Raw genomic sequence first — 23,247 nt, forward strand, 5'->3', positions numbered from 1 at the left:
AAGCCTGTTACCAGGAAAGACACAAGCTGTCAGTCTTGAGTTGTTTGTGACTGCCTGCATCCTTTAGACCGATGCTACTCCGGCCTCAAACAGGTACGCACACTTTTGTTGTTTCTGCAGCCGTTTGATGGTCGTAGCTGATATTCTGAAATAGTTAAAGGATGTATTGATCACTTCTCCATAAAGCAACGAGCTGTTTGGGAGTTTTCTAAGAAGATTAAATGGCACTAAGGACTACAAGACGGGAGCATGTGAACAACAACAACGAAAGCCTTTTAAATGAAACCACCACTCTTCTCTATAGAAGAGGGAGCAGAAAGTGATGAGTTTGTCTCTGTGTGTATCCATAGCACTCTTAAACCAGAACAAGATGTTTCCCCTTTAAAACGTATGTCACTTAATCCTTAATTGCTTATGTAAAGCTTATGTAAGGCAGCAGCGGAACTATTTTCTCTTGGTTTATATGCACTGGTTGTCCAGGAGCTGGTAGTTCTGCTGACCCACAATCTCAGTGGGACAGCTTCTATAAATAAGTAGTCCTCCGGTCGACGCGCCGGTCTTCAGAAGTAGTCCTAATCTTCGTCACACCTGCCACGGCCCTGCCAAGCTATAAATACGGGGATCATAAGAGGATCCACCCGGTATCCATGTTGGATAGTCATCCGGGCTCACAAGGTGTAGCCAGGGCACAGATTTACAGTACCCATGAACTAATACTCCAAGTGGCAACAACAGCAGTGGAAGGAGGACCTGTCTTCTTCTTAATTCTTCTTTACAATTGTCTTTTTTTTAAATTAAATGGATGAGAAGTAAACTGAAGGAACACCTCAGGATTTGTTCCTTTTCTGTATTTCTGGGAAATCCTCAGATGAGAAGAGAGAGAAGCTGCCTTTCTACTTGACGGTAAACTGTAATTTAATGTTTAAATGTCCTGGTGTAGTACACAGCTGTAATTTAATCTAAATGTTTTGTATTGTTAGCTAGAATTTAAAGTAATCTTAATCAGGGTTGGGGCTTGTTTTGAAGGTTTGAAATGCGAATATCTTGAGTCACGATTTCTGGAAAGAGACATTGCTGTTGAGTTCTTCAAACTTATTTTTTCTATTTTGTTTTCTGTGGTCATCGGACCGATCTAGAGGTTTGATGACGACAGGCCTTTAGGGGCAGAGGGGGGCTATATTTCTGGGGTTGTGGTGTAGCCAAGATTTCCTTCTCAGTGCGCTGCTCGTTGTTTACTCTCCAATTTGAGAGCAGCTTGAGATGCAAGACTGGGGTTGGAGCTGAGAGACGAGTAGCCAGTTTACAAACAGATTTTAAATCACTGAAAAGCTGAATCATCGTCATCATCAATTACGTCTCTTTTGCTCTACACTCGTGCTGTTCACCTGCATTAAACCAAAGCCTGTTCCAATGAGATTTGTCAATACTACTTGGACTACAAACGGAATCCAGAGCACCTCTGATACCAAAATCTTGTCCCTTTGACGAAATTATCATTCGACTGGTACAAAAGAAAATTGTTGCAGTGGGACTGTAAAGTGTTGTTGCAGCTCGCCTTGGAAGAGAGTGGATGCAGCTCCGGAGACGGATGGCTGGCTAGTTAGCTCAGTAGCTTGTCCTCCAGAGCGGCGGGGAGTGAGATGGAGGCCTGTTCAGCTCATTTTCTGTAACCAGTGTAGCACTAAAACATGTTGTAGTTAGCAAGCTAGCTAACTAGCCAGCTGCCCGCTAGTTAGCTTGATACTTCCACCATGCTTTAATGCTACACCGGTTACAGAAAATGATCCGAACAAAGTTGTCACAGAAGTTAGCTGGCTACAATTTTAGGATTTTACTGATCACTTTTAAAGCACGTATGGGTTTGGCCCCAACATATATAGAGGAGATGTTGACCCCCTATGAGCCAGCTCACAGCCTAAGATCCTCAGGTTTTTTTATTTATTTTTATCGTATCAACTGTCTCACTGAGCTTTCTGTTGTTGTTATTATTGTCTTGCTTTTGCTGCTTTGTCTGTCAAAGCACTTTGTAAACTCTGTTTTTAAAGGTGCTATATAAATAAAGCAATGGCAATGGTACACATAAAAATGGCCGCCGCGCTGATCGTCCGTCTGCATTGATTTGAAAGGGAATCCAACTCTTGATTTATGATAATGTGTCTGGTTATGTTTGGTAGGAAATATAACATCTGTTTTTTCCCCAAGTCTCTGCTTTAAGTGAATGTAAATCTGCAACACAATGAGTTTCACTGTTTTCCAGCAGAATACTAACGTCTGTCTCGTCTCTTCCCACAGAGCCTCTGCTGGATTTACTCGGGTGCTGATATTTCACCAGTTTTAAATATGAAGGTTCAAGGAAACCTGGAAACACCATAGACTGAACCGCCTGAATCTGTTCATATTGGAGCCGTAAAAATCAACACATCTGACATGTTGACATGTGTGAGTTCCACGCAGCTCATCACAACACCCGACTCTGTTTCCCACTTTGAAAGGACTTCAGTTCTTCCCCAGTAAACAGGACTCATTCTTACCAAACAGCAAATGGAGCCCTACTGCTGTATCAAGTGTGGAGCCACTTGAAGGCCTCGCTGAGACCCCCAAACGGTCAGGGCTGTCGTGAGTGGATTTATGTTTCTATGTAGCGTGTGTGCGAGTGCAGTGCAGCCTTGGATCCAGCGTGGAACCCCCACAGTCCGCCCGGGCGCCCAGCCTTCGGGCCGGAGACGCTCCAAACGAGCAACTACTCTCTGGTGTTGCTGATTCAGCTCAGCCTGCTCTCCTTCGACCTGTTCGTCAACTCCTTCAGCGAGCTGCTGAGGCACGAACCGGCTGTCCAGCTGGTACTTTTCATGTAAGTTCCTCACTGTTTTCATCAGCCAAACATAGTCTCTGGCTCCAGTGGGGGGAAAAAAGCTAAAGATAGTTCAGTTTAGTCGTCTAAACTGAGTCGTTTGAGATGCTGGACTGATTTGAATCAGCGTTGTACAAAGACAGTAATCTTTCTGTTCCCGTCCCTTTTCTTTCTGCTGGTCTCACATCCCGCTTCTCTCTTGTCTTTTCTTTTTTTTCCTGTATGCTCTTCCTCAACAGAATCCAGGACATTGGCATCCTGTTCAACCTGATCATCATTCTGTTGATGCTGTTTAACACCTACGTGTTCCAGATCGGCCTGGTCGCCATATTGCTGGAGCGGTTTAGAGCTGCGCTAATGCTCTCTGCTCTCTATCTGACCTTCAGTATCATACTCCACTCCTGGCTTATGGTACGAGCTGTTTGTGCACAAATGTGCAGAGATATATTAAGATCCAAGGCTCGTGGTTACACTCAGTCTTTGTCAACGCAACCTTTGTCATTTCGGTCACGCCGGGACGCGTTTATTTTATTTAAAACCTTGGAAAACACATGGAGGGAGGATCCTTATTGTCAATAGTGGAGAGACGACTAAAGTAATATAGAAATGATATAAGAATGCATGGCTTTATCAATTAAAACAGAAAAAATAATAATAGCATTGACAGTTACAAACTAAGAGCAGCAATTAAACCTTGGCCTTGTGTCATTAACGAGGTCTACTCAAAGTTTTGTTGAAGTATAGTCCACGTATGTGGGTCACGGTAACAAAAAGCAGCTCTATAACTGCAGGATGAGCCATGTCTGTGAGCAGGAGTCCAACATTTTAAGAATGCAGAGCTGAGAAACGGAGGGGAAGCCTTTTGTAAAATAGCTTTACAAATAAATAGGTACAAATGCTGCTCACTGGACGAGCAGGCAAGTGGGTATTTTGGTAAAGTAGGCAGTGTTGTGTGTGTGTGTGTGTGTGTGTGTGTGTGTGTGTGTGTGTGTGTGTGTGTGTGTGTGTGTGTCCTGTAACAATCCACACTGATGAATCTTAAGGCGGAGTGATTTACTGCATCTAAGGGTTTGAGAGTGGAACTGTCCGCCCATAAATAACAACCCCATCGTCCAATACAGAGAGGAAAACAGGTCTTTTTCTCGTTAATAATGGAAAGCAAGATTCAATTCTAAAAATAAAGCCAGACTTCAATCTCAGCTCTGCTGACCACATGTCAATATGGACTATGATAGAAAGGTTATCAACCGAAATGCACATTTTGTAATGTTGCGCTCTCTCTGTTATGGTGTAATTGGCAGAACGAATTTCAGAACTTGCACAGTCTGTATTTCTTGTATTTGAAAACAACATCAACGTAGTCTTTGTACAGGTTAGGACCAGTTTCAAATGATGGAGGTGTTTTTTGGAGGAGGTTAAATGATAGCTGTAGATTTAAAGTGGGATCCGATCAGCCAGACCACATACCGAGGTGGCCAGAGTTCGGATCTCAGTGAGATGTGGACAGAATGTGGGCACAATTTATCAAACATAGGTCTCGAGCCGAACTACTTAGCATGCCAGGAACATATTTCGTTTGTCCCAAATACATAGTAGGCTATGCCAAAATGATGTTGTACTACATCCGGTCGCCTTTCTGGCTATTCTGACCCACAATGCTCTGCGAGTATAAATGAGCAAGAGGGTCTCAGTTGCATAGTACGTACTTTGTAAAGGCAGCTGCAGTGTGTACGAGAAGTAAAGAGCAAAAGTGTGTCATTTGGAAAGCAGTGCAGCTGTCTGAGTCGTGTTTAGTTAACTACTAATGAAAACCCACCATTTTCAGATTTGCTGCTTCAAACAAAAAACTTTTAAATTACAAAAGAATTTCAATTAAATATTAAAATAAATGCGTTTATCACCAAATTAGGTGGAGCTTTGTTGGTGGCTATTCTTCAATAAAACAAGTCTACGAATACAGAAGGGAGGAAGAGAAAGCAGACAAAATAATGGGGCAACCTGACAGGTTGTATTGAAGTGTCAAGCATGGATTTCATATAATAGTAATAAACAAAGGAACATTCATAAGGGCTTTGAGGCGGCAAAATCCTAAAACTTTCATGAAATTCAAAATAAATGTGCACACAGTGAAATGTTTGATTTGCCATTTCTAGCAATGGCAGCAAAATCTGTTTAATATTAGTGAGTAAATTGTAATTTGTAGTCTTTTGCCTCCATTTATAAAAGATGCAACATCAAAATGACCGTCAATGTTTTCTGTATAATCTTTCCAGAATCTACGTTGGCTGAATACCAACAGATTTATTTGGACGGACGGCCTTCAGGTGCTGTTTGTGTTCCAAAGAGTCGGTAAGATGAACATTTTACCACATTTAAATCATTTTTAAAGCCGACCGAATGCAATTTATTTTGAGTGTCTACTGCTGTCGACAGAGCTTTGTTTAAGAATGTCAAAGGATCGGTCTTTTTCAGAACACAGAGGGTAACTGAACAGTGTGTAATCTTAAATGAAACAAGAGAAGCGGTACTATTGACATCCATTATATTTTAGATTTGACACATGCTCAGTTTACAGGAGTTAGTTGTTTAGTGAGAAATGACTCATCAAAGTGCAGCAGAGAAGACGTGTTTTTATAGGCCAACCCCGGAAGTTAGCATCTCACTGGTTCCCTCGACAAAATGATTACTGCAGAGAATAAGCGCTAACAAACGATGATACTTACACATTTTGTTCAGCGAGATAATCTTCACAATTGAAAACCACTTTTATGATATTTGAAACAAACTACACAACGGTCACATGAGCGCTCGTACAAAGACAACGAGGCTGTGAAGGCGGACTAGTAGACGTGATGATGTTTTGTAGCCATTTGTTAGCAACCGCCTTTTTTTAAGACACGTTAAAGCTTCACAATTCCTGAGAGGGGTATTTACTGATGCTTTTTTAATGTCGTAGAACAAAACGCTAAAATCTGTTAAGCTTCTGTTCACCACAAAACTTATTTCAGGCATCTAACCAAAAACACATTCAATATAAAACATTGAGCAGAAGTACAAAGATGCTGACTCGTCTCAACATGGAGCGTTTTCCTCTCAAAGCAGAAATCTTTACAAGAGAGTGAATCCTTGTTTGAGTGACACTATTCGAGCATGAAGTTGTGTTTCTGTGACCTGCTCTCAGACCTCTGAACCGCTGAATTTCAGTGTGATTATCACTGAAGAGGGTCACTGACAGACAGCTTAGAGTGAGTTAGTCTCTCCTCTCCAGCAGCACGCTCACATCGCCACGCGGGTGTGATTTTCATACACGTATAAGCTCTTAAGTGGATAACAGGATTTATTGTCGAGCTGTTGTTCTTCTCTGATCCCGTATTAAGTTTGAGAACGTTTTATTTGTCTCTCTGTGTTGTCTGCTACTTAAGACCCACAAAGACGGTTACTCATACTGTGTGATCCACTGTTGCATCACAACATCTCTCTCATTGTGAACCTTCCTGAAGACGCAGTACGAACCCCGCTGGGCTGAGCTGTAGTTGTAAATGCTGGAGGGGATTTCCTTATTTCTCTGTCTTTGTACAATCACAAGTAACCTCTCAACCTCTCAAGTAACCTCAATCTTTGTCCAAAGTCAGAACACCGGAGCCGCTCTCTTGGAAATGAATGATGAATTATACAAACTAAAAAAGGGACACTAATATATGTATTTATACAAATAACATGCGTCTCTGTAACATGGTTCAGTGTGATGGGCTCTTCTAACTGAAGCAAGTTGATTTTCTTGACAATACTGAAAGTTGATGACATGAATTCTGAAAGAACATGACGAGAGTTTGCAGAAATATAAGTAAGGCGTGATTAGTTCTTCATTTCCCCACTGAACAACCAAATTGGGTTAATAGAGATTCAAGCGAAATGATACACTTCGTTTGTCTTCGCATTAGTTGTGCTGCTGACTGCGTATTGAAAGCACCGTCCTTCATTTGTTTAAATATATTCTGAAAGCAGATCTGTCAGCACCTGTAATAAACTAACATCACTCAGAGCACCTTGGAACGGACTGAAAGGGTAGAAACAAGTGGATATGTTTGTATTATTTAGTGGATTTTTCCTCACGTATGTTTCTGTCCACAGCCTCTGTGTTGTACTACTACTTGTACAAGAGGACGTCAGAGTATCTGGGTGACCCTCGCCTCTATGAGGATTCGCCGTGGATGCGGGAACTGTTCGCTCGGGTCAGACAGTGACCTCACTGCAAAAATAACCCAATAAAAAGGTCCCATATGGAGAGCAAAGGTGTTTCAATGAAGTGTGCATTTGGGGAAAAGATGGCCACTTCAGTACAGTGTATTTAAATGTGTTTGAAGTGCATTTGCAAGACGATACCAATAGCATTTTGGGAACACTTGAAAAAAGAAATACAATCAGGCTTGAAATGCATTTAATGTAAAACATACATTACAAATAGATTTGACAGGATTTGAAAACCAGAAACATTTTCCACAGAACATTTCCCTCCAAAGCAGGAAGGATTGTGCCAAAATCTGCTGAGACGTTTTAGAACAACAAGGTCTCATCAGGTAAGAATTACATGAAAAGTGAAACAATTAAAAATATTCTGTGATAGCTGTCACCACATGCCGTTTGTCTTTTCTTTTGTTAATGCTGTATATTTTTTAACAGACAATATTACAGTTGTTTTATACACATTTGAGACTATTTGTGTTGCTTTGAGTTTGTTTGTAATGTGGATATTGAACAGCGTTTGACTTTATTGCAGCTTTGACAGTTGCTGATCTCCACAGTCTGTAAAATCTGACCGTGTTTCATTTTCCCATGAAGTGTTAAATGCTTAAAGTACAATAAAAATGTCTTCTGAAACGTGTGTGTTTTGTATCAAATGAACTTTATGAGGTTGTTTCTAAGCAGGACATTAGCTGAGTGAAGAGGAGCTGATGCTTCAGCTCACCGAACTCTTTGAGGAGCGACTCCTTCTGCAGGTTGAACTGCATGCCAACAAATGAGAAAAGGTTTTCATGAGATGAGAGTTTCTTTATGTGAAATCATGTATTTTACTAACTCAAGGAGAAAAAATTAGGTTTATTTGTTCACTAAAAAAACATACAAATTTGAGATTTCTCAGCATCATCAACAATTAACAACATATTCAAAAACTGATCCCAGCTCTACTTTAAACAGCGGATAAAAACACCAGACGAACTCACCCTTGTTGCGTATTTATAGAACTGCTCAGCCTCCTCTCGTTTGCCCGACTGAAAACAAAAGGTTCATTGCATGGTTGAACATATACTATGTGAGATTCTGTTTATGTCGTGCTACTATAGCTACTGGCTGATAGCCGGTTGTTTGGGAACAGGGACGTTAATACATCCACCACGGTACAGGCTTTACAGCATACAGCCCATGGATGTATTATAAGGTAATAAAAGCGATGAATTACAGCCAATATAAACATTACTACAGAAGCACACAGCTAGAAAGAAGCTAGCAGGAGTACAGAGCAGCATAATCCATTGGGTCTGATGCTCGCTCTTTATGCCGAGGAAAATAACTCTGGATTCTTTTAGTACATAGTTACCTAAATGAGGGATATTCATGTGTTCGTACAGCAGAGCCATCTAGTGGCGGTTGTCAAAAATGCACCAGAGTGTCGTCTCTTTGCTTCTACACTCTTCGGTTAAGCTGAACTTGCTTTTCGTCCTCGCATGAAGTTGAGTCTCCGCAAAGAATATGACTAGGTCATGTGATCCATGAGCAAAGGATGCTGGGATACTAAGAACATTAGGATTCACCAGCTGTGCCCCCCCCCCCCCCCCCACCACCCCGTGTTTGGGTAAAGAAAAGCTACATGTCTTTGGGATATTTTTTAGGGATTCTTGTAGCGTCGGCCCATTGTGTCCCACTCTGTCTTGAAATACAGACTTCAAGGGAGGCCGAGCTTGAACTGGGACACAGCTAGTGTGTTTTTTCAGGTCATCACTCACCCTGAGGCAGATCAGAGACAGGTAAGCCCACACCTCTGCGTTCTGGCTGTTCAGATGGTTGGCCTCAGTCAAAGCCTCCTCAGCGACACACAGCTCCTCCAGCTACAAACACACACAAGCACAAGCGGGGCTCACCTCCTCCCAGAGTAAAAGACAACAACTCCACAACTGCAGGAACTACACAGTACGCTCGGGTAACCTGAGCTTTGTTCACAGTAGAATGAGGACAGTACTTGAAACCTGACAATGCTGGTGTGTGGACATGATTGTTGTGTGAAATCACTGAGCCCAGCAGTGTTGATGAAGAAATAACCCGTTAAACACCGTAACGCCACAAGACACAACGCTTGAATGAGACCGCTTTGTATCCTTTCAAAACCAGAATTCAATTGCGTCTAAATATGTGGAGATGGGATTTTACTCGGTAGCAGGCGGTGCCCAGGCCCAGCCAGGTCAGGCAGGAGGCAGACTCCTCACAAGCCCGCAGGTAGACACCTTTGGCTTGGTCAAACTGAAAGATAAGAGATTGATTACACTGTAGTTAGTCGCTTCATACAAGAGGTTTTGCAGTGACATGCAACAACTTAAATGGGAATTCTGTGATTTGTGCCCTATGACACACCCACATGGTTGTACACATTTAAAGCTTTATCATAATTGTGCTGCAAATTTAAACTTGTCCAGGAAAACATATTGTTCCTGACCTTTTTGGCCAATTTTTGCGATTCTAGAAAACCTTACTATGACTACAATACTTTGTAATAGCAGTTTGTAGTTCTTCCTAGACGTGGCAGATTCATCAGAGACAGCACACGAGTGAACTATCTGAGTGATCAGAGGGAGCTGAAGCTCGTGTCGATATCTGACCTTCTCCTGCTGGAGGTAGATGGATCCCAGGCGGAGGAGGACCAGGTGAGTGTCTGACGGCGGCTGCGGGAAGTTCAGGCTCTGCTCGTAGCTCTCCATCGCATCAGTGAACGCCCCCCGCAGGAAGTGAACGTGACCGTTCAGCGCCCACGCATCTCTGTGAAACAGCACATCCTCGAGGCTGGCGGCGGCACCGCAGTAGTCAGCTCTGAGCAGCTGCAACTGGGCCAGGAGGAGAGGGTAGGAGACGCTGGGACCACCGTCTAACAACAGCTCCAGGGACAGAGCTCGCTCCGCCATCTGACGACAGGAAGACAGTGACTGCTGATGACTGTTTGCAACCACAACATGGACCTTTTGTTGTTAAGGATGCACCGATCTGACTTTTTCAGTGTCGATATCGAGTACCGATCTGATACCAGTGTTGAATTAATAAACATAAATAAAATGTATTGAATTGTTATTTATTATTAAAATAATAAATCGTACGCCAGCAACTTGGTGAAAAATCTTCTAAATTTACAGGAATCACAATTTGAGTGTAAACCTTTTAAATTGGTCAAAACTTGAACAGGAATCAGAATTCCAGTTCATAATGTTTAATTATTCAAACATATAATTTGTATTCGTGTCAGTATCGGCCCGATATCTGAGAGTCCCTAACTTTTATGGAAACTTTACTGCTGACAATTGTTAGCATGCCAATATAAATGAAATATAAATGCGTAATCTAAAAACAATTGCAGATTCTCCTTTTTTCCACAATGTGTTTTGACTTTCTGAAAACCGATTTCCACAATTTATAACCTTTCCACGGCTAACTGTCATATTCCAGATGTTGGAGCATCAACAGTGGTCATAAATAACTTCTGCTCCATAACTCACTAAACTAAAGGGTCATCTGAGTACTGAACATCGTAGGTTGCTTTCATTCATACTTGATCACTGTGAGTCCAGCTGGCTGGTCAGCTTGACAAACCACCAGCCACTGTGTGTGTGTGTGTGTGTGTGTGTGTGTGTGTGTGTGTGTGTGTGTTTTACCTGCAGAGCACAGTTCTGCAGCAGGAACTGAACAGTCATTGTGTAAATGGTGGAGGAGAGTTTAGCTGGAGCTGATCTGGAGCCGACACGCTGCACTGGAGAGTCTCTCTGCACCTTTGAGTCCTGGTTCTGGTCCTGGTTCTGGTCCTGGTCTCCACACTTTGGGTCTGAGAGAAAACGACGGTAACATTGTCAGGTAGCGAGCATCGCAGACAGAAGAGATTCTTTTTAGGTGGTTCTTACCAACAGACTGCATCTAAACTGTGTATAAATTAGCTTGAGCTTCTCAATGCATGTGACACCCTGATATAAATCAACATTCTTTATCAACATTTGAGGTTTTCTGTCCTGATAGATTAAATCAAGTGCACAAGAATAGAAATAAAACTACAACTACAATCCATTACTATTTGAGAAGTTGTCAAACATGCACCATTTCCTGTTATTTGAGATTTCATAGTAAATGTTACAAATAAAAAGTATTTTGGATGTGATCATTAACAGATCTCAGTGTGTTTCGTCATGTATTCTCTGTGGCGTTGAAGACTCATGACGAGATCCATTAGAACAGGAGTGGCCTCTAGCGTTTCTGTTTAAAGTGTTAATGGATTTCATGCCGGCTGCCTGGTTTCCCTCGATGTGACGAGAGAAAACCAACACATGACTACATTCAGATGATAATAATCCCACTGCAGCTCACCTTTCTTATCGGTGGGAGACTGACATGCAGCCGTGTCTGTCTCCTCATCCTCTCGCTGCTCTTTCTCCTCCTCCCCCTCGTCATTCTCCTCCTCCCCCTCGTCTTTCTCCTCCTCCCCCTCGTCTTTCTCCCTGTCCGTCGTCTCCTCCTCCCCCTCATCTTTCTTCTCCTCCCCCTCGTCTTTCTCCCTGTCCGTCGTCTCCTCCTCCCTCTTCTTTGCTTCGTTTGCCCTCAGCTGCCTTCTGGCCTCCAGGAAAGCCCTCTCAGCCAGGATGGAGTCGCTCTGCATCTCATGGAGCAAACCTGGACAGCAGAGCCAGAAACGTGAAATGAGACTGTGCAATTCCCAGCATGCATCTGTGTTAACCACTCACAGTCGTTTAGGGTCAGAGATTGTGACGGCTGAAATTAATGTTTTTCAACCAAAGTTTCTAAAAGTTAATTTTTGTGCTGATTACTTTTGAATATTTACCATTGTTGTGTATTTGCATTCGGTTTTTTTTTGCATTTTTAAGAAGAAAACAATGCCAGTCACACACTCTGGTAAAAATACACAAAGACATCTCAAGTGTCTTGTGTATTGTATATGTCTCACAGGAGCCTCCGTCATACTGTGTGTAGACAACCCTGACTGGATAATATCTGATCGTTGGCAAAAAGAGTGACGGCAGCAGCAGTCTGTCCAGTACGTGTTCTTTGTTAGCAGCAGGTTCACAGGTTAAAGAGCAGTGAGTAGGACTACATCTCACCCAGCAGCGTCCAGGCCACCACACTGGGCGGGTCGATGCTGGTGGCCCTCTCCAGGAAGGTCTGGGCCTCCTTGTGACGCTCAAACATCGCTGTCAAGACCCCGCACATCATCAGGCTGGAGAAACAAGAGAACACAGACACACAGGTCACCACTTCCCAGTTTTTAACCTTTAACGTGGTTTGTTGCTGTGTGGCTTAGCACTGATTGGGAGCAGAGAACTGGAACTATGTTTGTGGTGTCCTGTTACACAATGCCAATAGACACCCGACAACTATTCTATTCTCATTGATATATACAGTAGACAGACTCAGGATCTCTGTGTTGAGCTCATGGCTATATATATATATATATATATATATATATCAATGTTTTAAGTGTAACTGGAGCATTTCTAACCTGGGCTGGTGTGCCTGCTGGACGGACACGGCGTTATGGAAACACTCTTTGGCCTTCATGTAGTCTCCGGTCTGCATGTAAAAGCTTCCCCACTCAAACCTGTGGGAGGGCTCATTCGGGTGCCTCACCACCAACTGCAGGGAAACAGAAAACAAAAATTCAGTGGCAAGTTTAGTTAGTTATTTTACCAGCCATTATCTTATCTAGTCATTATCTGCGTCGAGATTATTATTAATCACTGCACATGACTTGTGGTCACTTAGGACAAGAAACAAACACCCAAAAACACTGATATGCTCCAAGGATTACAAGACAAACAGAAGCCAGTGCGGACATGTGTGGACATGTGTGACAACTAATTCATTTAGAGGCCTGAAAACAGTGGATGAATAGACATCTGTGAAGTTCTTCAGCAAGTCCTTTTCCTCATTCATTATGAGTGAGGAGCAGAAGTGTAAAGAGAGGCGAGTATGTCTTTTAGTGCTGTTGTACCTCTTGGTAGTACTGAACAGCCTGCTGATAATCCCCAGTAAGCTGAGCCTCTCTGGCAAAATGTCTGAGCTGAGAAGAACTCAACTGGATCTCATCCGGGGAGTCATCATCAACGACGTCATCTGAATAAATCTGGTGAGGAGAGGATAAAAATGAACATAAATATATATACACACACAGTAGAATCACATACACTTTATGTGTGTGTGCGTGTGTGTGTGTGTGTGTGTTACCTTGTTGAGAGCTATGTGCATCTCGTCCACCAGGTAGACATAGAGCTGGCTGACAAAAAGTTTTAGCTCCTGAGGGTCAGTGAATGACTCAGTTCGCTGCATCTTGTCGCGTACGATCCTCACCACTGCATGCTAGACACACACACACACACACACACATGCACACATGCACACACACACACATGCACACACACACACACACACACACACACACACACACACACACACACACACACACACACACACACACACAGACACACACACACACACACACACACAAACATGTATGTGGTCAAATAGTTACAGAAGAGCCACCCCCTCAGTAAAACAAAAACCTGATACAGATCCACTCAGGGTTTCTGTGAGAATGTATGTTCTGACCTTCATCTGTTCCTTGAAGGCGAGATATCTCCCAGAGTCATTGAGCGATCCCATCATCTGAACATTCATTTGCTCCCGGCTGCAGTTTTCCGGCGGCTTGCATCTGGCTCCGAACAATTCCCCGTACTGGTGCCAAACATTGGTCACCACGTTGCCCACCTGTCTGTGGAAGTCCAGCACTGCCTGCAGGAAAACGCACCGGTGGAGAGAATTCAGCAAGGAAGCAAACTCTCCGCTGGTGTGTGGTTCATTTTGTGCGTGTGTGTGTGTCTCTGTGTGTCTGTGTTTTACTCTTTCTGCTATGTCGGGACCCACTGGAAGTGGAGTTCTGGGTGGGATCAACGCCTTCACCCTGCAGGAAATAGAGACACATCTCAGCACATACTCAGCCGTTCGTGCTACGACCAAATGTAATAGACCAGAGTGCATAAAAACGGTCCCTTAAAATGAGTATGATTCATTCTAGCAAGACAGAGTAGCCAATAGAACCAGGTCAAACTTAGTGACCACGGGACACTTTAAGGATATATTTAACACATTACCTTCTGGACAGTTCCTCTGGAGATGGTTTGGGTACCAGCGGTTTCTCCAAGGCTATCTCAATGATAATATAAGTTCTGGCCTCCCCATAAATCTGCAATAAACAGGAATTAGGTGTTAATATGCTATAATCTGTATTAGACTGTAACTACAACCACAGTTTCCAGTAAATGATGGTGTAATACTGAACAGAGTTGTGTTGTTGTTCTGTAAAAACTTACACTTTCCTTCATATTGACGTGCGGCTCACTTTCGGCCACCGCGCCGGCTGGAGTCATTTTGCACTGACTAGCAGGTTGCTGCCATAATGGAAACAGGTAACATTAGGGTCCCACCTTCACAAGCACAACCTGGATGTAAAGTTTAAAGGTGCTCTATACGATGTGCAGCACTAATGTAGCAGCAAACAACTATCATCTAAAGATGTAGTGGAGTCACTCTCCCTCTATGTGTGCTGTTAGCAGAGCTTCACCTTGCTGTGTTGACATAGCCGGGCCGGCTCTGCACTGCTCTCATACGGAGTCATAGCACCCACCCTCTGGTTAACCCCTCAGGTAAACACTGTTAGCTCTGTTAGCACTTATGCCATTGTTTGCACTGTTAGCACCGTTAGCTGCTAGCCGCTGTCTCAGCCTTCACCATGTTGAGAGCCGATAGAAATGCTCCCAATCTCGTATACAGCACCTTTAGATACGTTTAGGGCTGGTGAAGCAAACAAAAAAACTTTTCAAAAAGCTTTTCAAAACGTTTAAGGGCCTATTTTATGTCTCCATGCTCCTGAAAATTCTCTAAACTAAAAGTTCATGTATAAAATCCTGACCTTTTTGGCTGGCTCCTTCGATCTCCCTCCATCCAGTTTCTTCCCTGCCTTCGCCTTGTAAGACCCTGCAGCTGAGCCAGCACGAGCTTTGACCTCGTTGGCTGCAGCCTTGGCCTGCTCCTTCAACACACTGACGCTCTGCTTGGCCTTTAAGTAAAAGATCAATGAGAAACAACTTATTGATGTACTGGGCATGCAGGGGTGGAGCTGATATTGATCATTTCATCAGACTCTGGTTAAGAAAGCCAACAAACATATTTCCAGAAAGTGTTCCTCTAAAAAAGAAGATGGAATTCCAGTCGTGTACATCCAGTAAATCCAGACCCTGATCAAGAACTATGAATAAATGAACAAAAATCTAAAGCTAATGAGTTGTACGTGTATGTTTGTGCCACCTTTTTCAGCAACTCAGCCTCGGAGAAGGGCTGAATGCTGTATGCTCCTCGGATGCGGCGGACTCCAGGATACAGCAGCCGCCCCATGTCCACAAACGCCACACCATGGAAGGGGATCTCTGGGTTCCCCTCATCTAGCTACACACACACACACACACACACACACACACACACACACACACACACACACACACACACACACACACACACACACACACACACACACACACACACACACACACACACACACACACACACACACACACACACGTGACTAGATGACACATTGCTTGGTCTGTCATTGATCATTGCTTCAGGTTTTTTTTAACTCAGAAAACATGTTTAGTGCTCACAAAATGTTTCACATTAGCTTTGGTTAACCTTTTTTGCTATTTTGCCTGAAATTAATATGAATGTTATCCCACATATTTCTAATATTTGGTTCAGGCTAGAGAGCGAACACTGCAGGGGACATATAGTACAGAGAGAGAGAGGGACTGATTCTGAAACTATCTTTAGATAACAAAGCTGTCTCACCATCTTTACTGCCTTTGTCGACCTCATTATCTCCACCGGCCACAGTCTGCTCTCAGTGATCTTCTGCTGCAGCCTGAACATTGAAGCACATATTTTCAAATATTTTTTCTGTATCTTTATTTCTAATTCCGTGTTTTATAAGGGTGTTACTTCGAGATCAGGTGAATTCTGTCACTTCCTCATTTCATTTCCATTTGGCCTTCAAACGCAATGAATGGGGGAACCAAGTTCTACAGTACACTCTGTGTACTGTCTATGCTCCTTAAATGTGATTATTTTGAAGAAAGCCCGGAGATAGCCCCAAAAAAACTGATGATTGACTTTCCCTTTCCAGAATAATCTCTTAAAAGTCATGACCAACAGGTATGATGGTGAGATAGGAGGAGGAGTGTGTGTAGCAGACCTGGTGGTTCCTCCTGCATCCAGGAAGCAGCGCATCTCTGTGTCCCAGCTCACCCTATTCTTCATGGTCTCCGCCTCTTTGCGAAACTCCCGGTCCTGTAGGAACATTTCGACGTTCACCCCTGTAACTCTGTGTGTGAGTTACTGTAAAGGGAAAATTCTGCACCTCTTATGTGTGTGTCCAATCAGGGTTGATTGGTAAATGTGGTCGACTGAAGCAATTAACTCCTCGGTTTATTCTACATTGACCGAGAAAGACGAGTTTGAATTTAGTTTAAGTTCAGCTGTGGGGATTTCACGTGAATGTACAGTCGAGTTTGCAGCTTGTGCACAAATAAATGCTGCGGCTCCTCAAGACCAACAGAAGTCTCCTGTTGGACTGAAGGGTGCAATGCATCCTGGGACATGTAGGCACTACTGGCAGGGCTGTGCAAGCAGGAGCAATCAGCTTTCTGGGTCAATATAGCTCACACTGAGAAATGCATTACTTTAATTGACAACATTTACGATCAACACGGATTGGAAATCCACATAAAAGGTCCCTTTAATCATTTTAGATCTTCTACAGCAGGGGTATTCAATTCAAATTCACCGAGGTCCACTTCGAGAGAATTTCCTCACGCAAAGGTCCGGAACATCACAATAATGTCTAATTTGCGCAATGATTTAGTACCATATGTATTGAAGTAGCCGAACAGTTGTATTACTGTCTGTATGTAGTCAACAACTGGCTGTCAAATAAATTATAGAAAGTGCAATTGAATAATATCTCAACAATATTTGTCAGTTTTCAAATTTAACTGGATGAATTATAATTAATAATCAAATACATGAATTTAAAGAAATTAAAATATTGACTGGATTAAAGAATAAGTTACATAACGGAAAGCTTTTAAAAATGGTGCATCTTAAAATAAAGTACAAGAGACCGAATTTCAGGGTCATAGTTAAATTTGACAACACAAATATGAACTTTTCTCAAATAAAGAATATCCGCGTCACTCCCAAATCCTAATTCTTAAAGGGACCGCACACAATGGATGTAGAATGGACCTGACAGTGTCAACTTTATATCGTTAAGTATGATGATAGGCTGTTGGATTGTAATTTGAAGGGGGAGAAAACATACAAACCAGAACGCACGCACAAATATAGCATGTTAGACTTATAAATAACTTGTCCATGTTAGAAAAAATAGTTTAATTTAATGACATCACCAAAAAAAAAAAAAAACGGCCGTGGCTGGCCTGTGGAGACGTCACACAGGAGCGTAGCGCCAGTTTGGCCAAACGGGAGAGACTTTTCATTTCATTTCACCAGGTTTTCACCAGGCTTTCACAGGTTTTCACAGGTTTTCAGCGAAAACCTGGTGAAACGACATGAAAAGTCTCTCCAGGGCCGTCACCGGGGCTGTCCAGTTAGGATTGGACTATGACAAGATGGATGGAGATCGTTGGTTCACCCAGTTATACAGGAATAGAGGCCGGTCACTTACGGGACAGCGGTTGGAGGTGGTCCCGTTTGGCGAAACTGGCGCTATGCTCCTGTGTGACGTCTCCACAGGCCAGCCACGGCCGGTTGTTCCCGACGAATGGAGACAACAGGTCTTCAACGCTATTCATGGGCTGTCGCACCCTGACAAGAGGGCGTCTCAGAAGTTGGTGGCAGCGAAGTTCGTCTGGCACGGGCTGGAAAAGGATGTACGGAGGTGTGCCGGGACTTGTGGTGTGCCAGCGCTCCAAGGTGGACCGTCACACAAAGACTCCTTTAGCACAGTTCTCGGTTCCAGAAAGTAGGTTCGATCACGTGAATGTGGACGTGAATACATAAATAAATGTTCTCTCATTTCAAGTAAAATAAGGGCTCCATCTAAAAATAAAATACACAAAAGAGAACTTTTGCAAAACTTGCATCTTAAAAGAAAGTGCTTGATTTTAGAAAAATTAATGAAAATGAAAAAGGAAAGAGTTTGGCTGGAGTTAACTTATTTCTTCTGTTTTGTTGAATCCATTTCACATCATAACGGTCTCAGTCAACTTTATAATAAACTATCTCTACACATCTCAACATCTTGCCCTCAGTTCAGACTGGAGTGTTTGCTCAAAAGAGTTATGTTTGGTCTCGTGGTGGCGTTACACATCGGTGCGTTTAATATCGGCCACGGTATCTGAACACATGAGGCAGAGTGGTTTAGTAGCGCGAGCAGGAAGAATGAACAAATAAGAGTCCGTCCATTCTTTGTTAAAAGCTGCGTTTTCGAGGTCCACTCGCCGTGTGAAACTGCTTCTCCCACTGCTCTCTCTCTCCCCGTCTCTCGACTCACGATGCATTTTGGAATACACATATTCGATTGGCTGAGTAGCATCACGTGAGATGATTTACAACTCGTGTAGCCTAATTGGTCGGTGCGTTTCCTGGACTGCTGACCGAGAACCGTAAAGGCTAGAAAAGCTGCGCAGGTTAAAATAGAAGCGCTCCGCCAAAATGTATAATTCTCAATTATCCATCAGTTATACGTCCGGGTCCGGATAGGACAGCGTCTGGGTCCGGATCCGGACCGCGGTCCGCCTATTAGTGACCCCTGTTCTACAGTATTACATATGCTATTGTGAATATTTACTTTTCCTACTTTTAATATTGTTAACGCATTTAAACTTCTTTAGTCACTATCTAAGCCTGTCAAATGACTGTCCTTAAAGTCTGTCCGTATCTATTAAATGAACGACATTCATGTGACATCCTTCACTTTCACGCTGTTCTATATTTAAGACAGTTGGTGACAGCGATGTGCCCAACGTCAACATCTATCAACGTACCGAGGCCTTCCAGCTGACGCAATTAGCAGCAGTTGCAGGCCCCATGTGCGGTTACCTGTAAGCCAGTCAGCTCGCCATCCTCCTGCTCCACGGGCTCTTCCTGGAGGAAGGCAGCGGGCAGGAAGAGGTTCCCCGGGACCAGCAGGGCCTGATGGGGCCACTTCCTCTGTCGGCCATCTTGCTCCCTCTGCCCGCCTGCCTTCAGCTTCCCCTCACAGAACAACAGCACCTGGTCTTTCTGGGAGTCGGAGGAATCGAGCAGCCACAGTGTTAGAATGTTTCCCTCTGGAGAGATTCAGACGATGTTAAGATCATGACGTGCTTAAATGTCCCTCCATGTTTTTGTTTGTTGGAGGGCTTTAAACAGTACAAAGTAAATATCACACTCACCTGTGCAGTAAGCGGGACTTCCAGGGCAGCAGCGTATTTGCAGGGAGTGGAGGCGGGGCCGGACTGCAATGTCCATGACTCGGGGATGGAGAACGCGGTCTCCACTGTAACCTTCAGCAGGTTGGAGGCTGATAGTTCAGCCTCGGACAGCACTGGATTCGACACGCTGACACACACATCCAGGGTGGACTGCTGGGGGGTCACAACCTGAGGCACATTCACGTTTTATTTATTAATTGTTTAATGACACTGTCTGGAAATGCCATTCAATTTGTTAAATGATGTAAAGTGTAAAGTGACAGAGGTTCACTGTCCTGAAGGTACTAATTGCATTTCCAAACCCTGGAGGGAAAATATTCAGCCCTTTGGATTTTTGTGGCCTAAAAACAGGCCATGTTTAGAGATTCTGTCATCTAGTCCGAGCGCAATAAATCACAGATTGTACAGACAGTGGTGAAACGTTTGGCAGGGACATCTAAGAAAGACCATGACAAGTTTTCAGTTCAGCACAGCCTTGGTGAAAAAAATCGAATGCCCGCCTTAAACACTAGGTGCAATAAAAGTCTTAAAACATATTTTGTTTAAAAAGTGGCCTCCTTATCATGTTCCATTTTCTGGTCTGAAATATCTTGGATTACAATGATTCTCGTCTTTTTTTGAACTATTTCTCTTGGTACTTATCTGCCAGATGTCCATACACTGCAGCCCACTGTGAGCAGGTGTGATTAGAGACCGTGATGTAGCAACGCCACGAGACCTTTTCCATGTGACAGTAAAAGGTGTCACTTGGTGACATGTTGGAGGTTTTGAGATCCACCCAAACTTTAACTGTACAAGCTCTGGTGAGTTGATGGGATTATACCTTCCTTGTCCACTTTGAAAGGACTTGGCTGGCCAACTGCTTAGTTCTGGCTCTAACTGCTGTGTCCACATTCGAGCTGCTCTGTGACTGAGGAACATTCACTGATTACAGAAATCTGGGAGGAACAACTTCCATCTGTTTCAGATCCAATCCACTAGCTCTCTGGGTGAACCAGTGGTGGGTGATAATCTTATCTCGTGGATGTAAATAGGACTTTTCTATAAAATAAAATCATACTGTGAAATGGTAAATGTCTTAATAGAGCAAGCATTAATAGATTAAATAAGCACACGTGAATGTCCGTTTTTGGCTAGTCCACTAAATAAATACAAGCAATATTAAAGACTTGGCTACAGTACCTCAGTAGTTGAAGGTCTACAGATTGATAACTCTCCAGTGTCTCACTCTAAATATTATATTGCACAACCTTTAATTAAACCACTTTTCACCCCTTACATAGCAGAAAAAAATGTTTCAAATTATGGCAATGTCTGGCAGTTCATTGCAGGAATAGCCGGATCAATGGCGGATGTTAAGGAGCCTACAGAAAATAAACTAGCTGATGGGCCCCTACTGTGGTAAGTCCATTAAAATCATTTTTATTAAGTATTAATAATTAATATGGACCGTATGAGCATCTGACTCCTCTACATGACAAGGCCACAAAGAAGCACTGCCCTTAATAATGAGTGAGGGTATTATTATCGAGTCATTAACCAACCAACCTTGCAGAAGGAGTCCAGGGAGGACTCTGTGGCTGAGGAGGCCGTCCCTGGATTCAGTGGGACTGTGGACGAGAAGCTGCACCGACCTGAAGACGGAAGAGAAAATCTCTCTGACCTCCACGTAAAAGAAACAGACATTTAAGGGAGATACAGCGGCGTGTTTTCAATCTAGACACATCCAGCTGTACCTTGTAGCAGCGGCAGCAGGTCGACCACAGCCTGGCCCAGCATCGCTGTCTTCGCCTCAACTTTCTTCTCCTCGGGCAGGAACTCCATCACCGTCACTGACCACAACAAAACCAACTTTCATCAAACAGAGCTGTGAAAACTGAGGGCTGTCAATGCAGGATATCTGATCAGGGGGGAAATGATAAACCTACTAATTATGCTAAAATAAATATCGCCATCATCAGACAACCAAATTGCAGCAAAAGTGAAATCTGGACATTTTAGATGTTGAAGGCTATTTAAGCCGGTTCTTCTGAAACGCAACGGCAACAATAAATGAAAGTAGTTAGCCAGTGTGACAATAACTTACAATAAAGCCACACGTTAAGGTTTTCTAATCTGTTTTGTCTGTAGGTTATCAGTGAGCAATGAAAGTGTTACATCTACTGTTAATATTAAGTTACTACGTTTGGAACGCCATCTGTCTGTTGTCACCTGTCTGTGTCTGTCTGTCATCACCTGTCTGTCTGTCTTGAAATTGCCGGTCGACCCTCATCTACCTGCATGCATGTCTTTTATTGTTGTTTAGCTGTGTCTGACTGACTTATATATTTCACATACTCTGCATGCTTTTATGTTTTGTGCCTCTGACATGGATGTTCTTTAGTGTCTAACAATGCAACATGATATTGTTTTTAGTCCATGTTTTTATCTAACATATCCCTCATTTTATTTTCTTTGTGTGTGTTGAATTTGAGAGCCTCTGTGTTGTCAAACGAGAATTGAAGTTGAAAGAAGAGATGGAGATAAATGTTTACACATGTCCGTGTCAGGCTGGTTATCTCCACTGTGAGATATCAGGACACACGGAACAACATGTACAGACCCAGCTTACATATGATGGGTTTGTGGGCCATGTCACTGAGGGCCTGGGCGGTACTGGGGCAGTGGAAGCTGCAGGTGAAGTCGTAGTCAACGCGCTGCTCCGCTGGGTCCAGCTGCTTCTTCTCCGACTCTCCCAGCACATGTGTATCCACTTCAACCTGCACAAAACTCTGGAGGCCGCCCGTCTTTCCACCTTGCTGAAAAGAGAGGAAACAGAATATGTAATTAACATCCGGTGGATCCTAAAGTCCTGACCCGATGTTTGTATTCAACTACACGTTTACAACGTTCAACGAGCGTACCAGGTTATTTCCACGGACGACGGTTATGTTGATCGTTTTATGGTTTGTTTCTGCGGTATTCTCAGCAGCCTCCATTGTGTTTAACGTCAGACTAATGGTAAACTAATATTAAAGTTAGCGAGCCACCGGTTTGAGGCTCGGTTCTTCGTCTTCGGTTAGAGTCCCGTTTCCATGAAAACGACGCTACACATGGTGGTGCGTTCAGGTGGAATCTGATATTTCCCAACGGACTGACAGAACAGCAATAACTGTCCACCACAAAAAACAATCAAACATCAACTTAACTATGGGGTCCGATCATATCTTAACATCAGACTTCCAGTTATAAAGCACAATAGCAAAATCATTTCTGCTTTTATTGTTGCATTGCCTTTGCATGATCTTACTGCAGCGACCATTTGAAAGATTCTGCCTTTTTAAGTTTCTTTTTTATTCAACAGTGAAAGCTATTCAAGAACAATTACACATATTATTATTATTTTCACTCCAGTGATAACATGTTGCTGTAATTTTATCTTATTGTGTTGGATCAAGGTAAGAAATAATAGAGTCTGTCCTGCTGTTTTCACTCTTTATTCACTTCATGCACAGCAGTATTTCTCCTGCCACTGTATTCAGGAAAATGTTTATATTGTTACTCTGTAATAGTGCTACAGGGGCAGCAGGGGTCACTGCTCTCAAGGCAAACTTT

The 23,247-nt window shown here is 43.1% G+C and overlaps 2 protein-coding genes across 2 annotated transcripts; one reads left to right on the forward strand and one right to left on the reverse strand.

The window, feature by feature from the left end:
• The first annotated feature begins 3,069 nt into the window (after positions 1 to 3,069).
• Positions 3,070 to 7,710, forward strand: LOC142934227 (transmembrane protein 138-like). Its single transcript, XM_076078707.1, has 3 exons — positions 3,070 to 3,262; positions 5,125 to 5,200; positions 6,983 to 7,710. Exons 1-3 carry the CDS (start codon positions 3,074 to 3,076, stop codon positions 7,093 to 7,095), a joined length of 378 nt encoding a protein of 125 aa, XP_075934822.1. The 5' UTR covers positions 3,070 to 3,073; the 3' UTR covers positions 7,096 to 7,710.
• Positions 7,345 to 22,803, reverse strand: LOC142934226 (cilia- and flagella-associated protein 70-like). Its single transcript, XM_076078705.1, has 27 exons — positions 22,557 to 22,803; positions 22,265 to 22,451; positions 21,390 to 21,485; positions 21,202 to 21,287; positions 20,477 to 20,557; positions 19,615 to 19,806; positions 19,280 to 19,462; positions 16,410 to 16,504; positions 15,994 to 16,079; positions 15,470 to 15,603; positions 15,075 to 15,221; positions 14,755 to 14,763; positions 14,476 to 14,553; positions 14,257 to 14,348; positions 14,006 to 14,066; positions 13,715 to 13,897; positions 13,334 to 13,465; positions 13,101 to 13,232; positions 12,609 to 12,742; positions 12,211 to 12,326; positions 11,462 to 11,764; positions 10,762 to 10,928; positions 9,721 to 10,020; positions 9,275 to 9,364; positions 8,854 to 8,955; positions 8,074 to 8,121; positions 7,345 to 7,854 (listed from the first exon to the last, which is right to left on the reverse strand). Exons 1-27 carry the CDS (start codon positions 22,629 to 22,631, stop codon positions 7,756 to 7,758), a joined length of 3,408 nt encoding a protein of 1,135 aa, XP_075934820.1. The 5' UTR covers positions 22,632 to 22,803; the 3' UTR covers positions 7,345 to 7,755.
• Between the last annotated feature and the right edge of the window lie 444 nt (positions 22,804 to 23,247).

This window comes from Anarhichas minor, unplaced genomic scaffold (genome assembly GCF_050575085.1).
Source record: "Anarhichas minor isolate MPS153535 unplaced genomic scaffold, ASM5057508v1 ptg000067l, whole genome shotgun sequence".
In the NCBI taxonomy this organism is placed as follows: domain Eukaryota; kingdom Metazoa; phylum Chordata; class Actinopteri; order Perciformes; family Anarhichadidae; genus Anarhichas; species Anarhichas minor.

Coding starts and splice junctions, on each gene's coding strand:
- LOC142934227 (XM_076078707.1), top strand. CDS start 3,074: ATGCTCTTCCTCAACAGAATCCAGGACATTGGCATCCTGTTCAACCTG. Junction 3,263..5,124: donor TACTCCACTCCTGGCTTATG/GTACGAGCTGTT, acceptor TAATCTTTCCAG/AATCTACGTTGGCTGAATAC. Junction 5,201..6,982: donor GTTTGTGTTCCAAAGAGTCG/GTAAGATGAACA, acceptor TTCTGTCCACAG/CCTCTGTGTTGTACTACTAC.
- LOC142934226 (XM_076078705.1), bottom strand. CDS start 22,631: ATGGAGGCTGCTGAGAATACCGCAGAAACAAACCATAAAACGATCAAC. Junction 21,288..21,389: donor CCTGCTGCCGCTGCTACAAG/GTACAGCTGGAT, acceptor TTCCGTCTTCAG/GTCGGTGCAGCTTCTCGTCC. Junction 20,558..21,201: donor CCCTGGACTCCTTCTGCAAG/GTTGGTTGGTTA, acceptor CCTCAGTCACAG/AGCAGCTCGAATGTGGACAC.